Consider the following 5,243-nt stretch of genomic DNA (forward strand, 5'->3'; position numbering starts at 1 on the left):
ATATATATCATTACCGCCACTCATAATAATGTATATTGTGATATGAATAATTTTTTGCCATATCGCACATTCTTATAAAGTACCGCCACTTTCTTTATTTCATCCGCCATTAAACAGAGACCGGCAGAGGAAAACAACAGAGGCGCTTCCCGACAGTCCGAACGTCTGACCTGAAAGAACACAAGCAGCTAACTTTAAAGCGTTGGACACGTTTTGGATGCTCAAAAAAAAGCTTGAATACCTTTTATTTATTTTAACTCAATCCTCCTTTGCTTATTTGATTTAAACTTATTTGCCTCACACAATTTTTCTAGCGGGGAAATGACATCAATAGAAATACGTGTAGCTGGATTTTAATTTGTGCAATAAGACAAAACAGTCTTGTTTTGAAGAGTTTGCACCTTAAAGAAACAAGTTACACAACTGATGTTACAATACAAAGAGTTGGATGTTGTCTTGATGTTTGTTAATTTTATATATTGAGAAATATGTAAAAAAAAAGTTTATTATTTAAAAAAAACACACACACACAAAGTACCGGAAATTGGTACCATTAAGTACCGGCCGAATCTATTCAAATGCCAAAGATACCCATCCCTAGTCTTAGGATGTCAGTAAAGAGACATGATTCTCACGTATAGTGATTTCTGCTGAGGTTTCACTTCAATTTTGAGAAAAGCAGAAACAAACTGAATATTTTTAGTAGATATTGACCCACTCTTTTAAAGTACGCCATATTTCTCTTTTCTGTTTGCAGACTATGAGCTCATCATGGACGACATCCTGCCAAACAGGACAGTGGGGTCTGGCTGGACGACAGGAGGACTTGAGAATCAGGAACCGGCTCTGTTTGAAGAAAGGCACCTCATTTTCTTGCAGTTGCTTGGCAAGGTAAAAGCCTTACCACGCAGGGTTGCCAGATAAGGAAATGACTAACTATTGTACYGTTTATTGTATTTTGACCCAAATTATCATACGTGTTGAATGAGGTGTGCTTTCCCTGAGGGAGAAGTTTGTAAGATGAAGTGTGTATGAACAAAAACAGTAATTATTGTATATCTGGCAACACTGATGCCAGGATTTAAACAAAATGCCCATTCAGTCTCAGCATATAGAAAGATTTGTTACAAGGACAGTTGGTCTCCTGCTTTATTTAGGCTGATCTTATCATGTGGAATATTGTGGGTTCATATGATTTAGTGTCTCTTTAGAAGATTTTTTGATAAACTAATTGTGTAAATGTTAATACGTTTGTTTTTTTATATTAGTCCAATAAAAATAATTGGGCGTAGCAACAAATAAACCTAAACTGCTGGTGACGAATAACTCTTGACACGTTTTGTTTTCAAGGGAAACTTCGGAAGTGTGGAGATGTGTCGTTAYGACCCGCTTCAGGACAACACGGGGGAGGTCGTGGCTGTGAAGAAACTCCAGCACAGCACCGCRGAGCATCTACGAGACTTTGAACGAGAGATCGAAATTCTCAAGTCTCTCCAGCACGAGAACATTGTCAAGTACAAGGGTGTTTGTTACAGCGCAGGTACGCCTTCATGTCTTTGWTTTATTAGCTGACTCATCTTGTGCATCTTCAAACAGTTCACTAGATTTTCTATTTRACATCTAGACGGCCTGTAGGTAGTATGTTTGACACGCAAACTCTATTAATAACATTTATAGGCTTAAAAAATTATGATCAAGTTCTCTGTTTTTGAAAATGCTATATAGTCAGTGTTGATTAGCAGGGAACAAAAGATTGAAATCCAGAATATTTCCATTAAATTCTTGTCTGTGAAGAGCCATCTAATGAGTTTGCCAAGTAAAWAGAAATTAGCCAAGATTATTCTTCGGCCTCAGCAACATTAAAATCAATATTTTATGTGTATTTGTTCATGTCATGCACAAAATGGTAACTTTTATTTCTTTGCCCCACCCCGCTGTCCTAGGTCGAAGAAATCTTCGTCTCATCATGGAATACCTTCCTTTTGGAAGTCTGCGAGATTACCTCATGAAGAACAAGGAGAGGATAGACCACAATAGGCTTGTTCATTATGCTTCTCAGATCTGCAAGGTGCTGCAGAGTGATTCTGTCTTCATGTTGTCTGAAGCTTCCTACCAGAGACTGAACCCTGCTTTGTTTGTCTGTGTTTGCACAGGGAATGGAGTACCTGTCCAGTAAACGGTACATCCACAGAGACCTGGCCACACGAAACATCCTCGTTGAGAGTGAGCTGAGAGTGAAGATTGGAGATTTTGGCCTCACCAAAGTGCTGCCTCAGGATAAGGAGTACTACATGGTGAAAGAACCAGGAGAGAGCCCCATATTCTGGTCAGACCAGCTTTTATGATTCAAACTTAATTGGACTGAAGCCATTTTCTAAATCTATTTCTGTAAGCTGTTGTGAAATGCTGCTGACATTCATGATTAATAACTGTCAGGCTGTCTGTTTGTTTTTGTGTCGTAGCGCTTCAGGGTTCAAGCTGTGACATTTACATAATGTCAGCCCCTCAGAGAGTCAGAACAGGCAGTGACATGATGTGTGATTTTCAGGTACGCGCCCGAGTCTCTGACGGAGAGCAAGTTTTCTGTGGCGTCAGATGTCTGGAGCTTTGGRGTGGTGCTCTATGAGCTCTTCACCCACAGCGACAAGAACTGCAGCCCCCCTGCAGTAAGTAGTCGAACACATTCAGCAGCGTGAACTGGATTTGTTTTAGATTTAAATGACTTTCACTGCTTTTGTAATTTGGCTTTAAAAACACAGGCAATGGGTGGGGGGAGGTGGGTCACGCTAACTCAGTGATGACAGCAGTGACTCCCAGAATAGATGTCCTGCTGGGTGGACCTTTACTGCAAGTCATTCCAGTGCTTTCTCTTCCCGTCTTCTCATCTCATTACTTCATTTGATCGGAAAACTGTTTAACAAAAAGCAACAAATAAACCAAAACTGAAAGAAATGTGGAATTTAGTTCCTTCTCCACTCATCTCAGTGTTGCTTAAAGTAAATTAAACACATATTTGCATCGTTTGCTACTAAATATTTATTTAGAACGAGTTTTAAGAGACATTTCTGCATAAAATGACTCCGAGATGCTTTGAAGAACCTCAAGATTTGAAGATAAGCTGAGCAAACAAACTAAGCAGCAGTCTGTAGAGTCAACCTGTCAGAGTGCAAAGTATCTATATTTAGCATTTAGCATTATTCCAAGTATGACTCAGCCTCCTGTGAGCAAAATGTGTGAATCAGGGCCCCAACGATACCCAACACAAATGGGGAAAGAGAGACAAAAACAAGGGGACGTCGAGCCCCGCTTGCACTCACTACATACACATAACACGACACTAAATAACCACAGCTGAAGCATCCAAACCAATAAGTCAGGTGATGGGGCACATGACCCTCTATGTACAACAGAGCTAATCAAGCCTTTTGTTAGGCAATGGCCCTCTTTTGCATGTGACTAACCTGTTTGTCCATGTGGAGGCAGTGCTTATAAGGCTGAGTTCACCTGAAACTCAGACTGAAGAAGTCTCTTGGAGGAGAGACGAAACCTTTCACTAAAGAAGAACCCATCCAGAGGACCTACTTATTTTTTTCTTTTTGATTTTTTTCTACCTTGGATTACTGAGATGCATCAGGACGTTTAYCGTTAAGAGTACAATTTTCTGTGCATGTCTGAGAACATTGTGTGCATTCAGAGCAGCAGAACATGTGATTCATGTGTTACGGTTAATTTATGGTGACAGCACAGCTAAACATAAGCCTTCTGCAGACATGCTCTCCACCARTTAATCTGACAGCAGCTCATTATCTGTATCTACATCATTACGACTTTTCCAAATAAATCAAATATGTCTGACTTAAAAAAAAACATTCATGAATTAGAAGCTGGAATAGTTTTCCCCACCATCTGTTCAGAAAGCCAACATGTTGAAAATCAATGTTTTCAACATCTCTAATCCATTAGCAATGTATGCTATCAACCACTGCTTTGACTCTTTGTGACTGAAGGAATAAAGGTTAGWAATGGAATCACAAAGTGTTTAAACCTAAAGCCAGGATTTACTTTATTAGTACCATTATAATGAATCACGCAATACTTCACATTTGTAATGACGTGAAAGGATTTAGATTTTCTGCAACATTCTTCCTGTTCTGTCAACTATATGGAACGTTTTCTGTACACTGCCAGTCCTTACCTGTCTCGTCGTCCTGCTCAGGTTTTCATGTCGATGATGGGCAACGACAAGCARGGGCAGCTGATCGTTTATCACCTCATCGAGCTCCTCAAATCAGACAGCAGGCTGCCTCAACCCCTGGGCTGTCCCACAGAGGTAAGAACAAAAACTTCCTTTTTTTTCCCCCTTTTTTCTTCAGATTTCCAGTTTTGTCATATTCCATTGGTGTGTTTGGCATTTTAGAACCTTTCTGAACAGTTATCTGACAAAAAGTTTATTAAAAAAAACTATTTTACCACCAGGAATGAGGAGGTAGTTGTTTGCTCAGTCTAGTAATCCATCAGGTTGCACAAATGCTTGTGTTCTGTCTCCTTTCTGAGCTGTGCCTATAAATGTTTCCAGATTGATTTTGGTTTCCTCCTGAAAACATTCTTCTCCTTGTTTGTTCATTTCAGATGTATGAGATCATGAACGAGTGCTGGGATAAAGACCCCACCCTGCGCCCTTCTTTCAACGAGCTGGCCCTTCGCATCGACCTGTTCAGAGACAGTAAGGAGTTTTAAAAAAACAAATCCAGTTCCCYGCCGCTCTTCAACAAAAACACTGAAAGCTCTGTTGCGGCTAAGAGAGGAAGGCCAACGCGAGGTTCCTCCGCTGGCGACTGGAAACATGGGAGCTTGGATTAAGGACTACTGCCGAGGTGCCTTGGAGCGAGGCACGTTTGTGTCGTGGAGCAGCTTGGTGGGCTGCAGCCGGTTGGACGAGGTTAAACTTGAAGGCTATTGTTGAAAATGAGCAAAATTTGGTCAAAGTTTTAAAGACTTGAAGAGTTCATAGAGACTGTGACAAGACTGTTGCCAGACCTGAAGCTAAWGATGGTTGTGGTAAACAAGTTTGTGTGTGTTTGTGTGCGCGCGTGTGTATGTGTGTCATTCGTACAAACAGCTAGCTGGCCTAGCTCTCATCCACAGTTGCTGTCATCTGAAAACGACTTGTAGTTTATTTTTATGTGTGTGTGTGTGTGTGTGTGTGTGTGTGTGTGTGTGTGTGTGTGTGTGTGTGTGTGTGT

General features: G+C 40.7%; 1 protein-coding gene across 2 annotated transcripts in view; it reads left to right on the top strand.

The window, feature by feature from the left end:
* The window catches only part of jak2b (Janus kinase 2b), a 28,315-nt gene extending 23,078 nt beyond the window's left edge, over positions 1–5,237 (top strand). For both annotated transcript variants that reach the window (XM_014024233.1, XM_014024234.1), the window contains 7 exons: positions 758–891; positions 1,351–1,540; positions 1,944–2,068; positions 2,154–2,326; positions 2,549–2,666; positions 4,217–4,330; positions 4,630–5,237. In XM_014024233.1, coding sequence (XP_013879687.1) covers positions 758–891; positions 1,351–1,540; positions 1,944–2,068; positions 2,154–2,326; positions 2,549–2,666; positions 4,217–4,330; positions 4,630–4,737 — 962 coding nt within the window. In that variant the 3' untranslated portion in view covers positions 4,738–5,237. The remainder of the gene's footprint in view (positions 1–757; positions 892–1,350; positions 1,541–1,943; positions 2,069–2,153; positions 2,327–2,548; positions 2,667–4,216; positions 4,331–4,629) is intronic.
* The last annotated feature ends 6 nt before the right edge of the window (positions 5,238–5,243 follow it).

The sequence above is a fragment of the Austrofundulus limnaeus genome, unplaced genomic scaffold (assembly GCF_001266775.1).
Source record: "Austrofundulus limnaeus strain Quisiro unplaced genomic scaffold, Austrofundulus_limnaeus-1.0 Scaffold413, whole genome shotgun sequence".
NCBI lineage: Eukaryota > Metazoa > Chordata > Actinopteri > Cyprinodontiformes > Rivulidae > Austrofundulus > Austrofundulus limnaeus.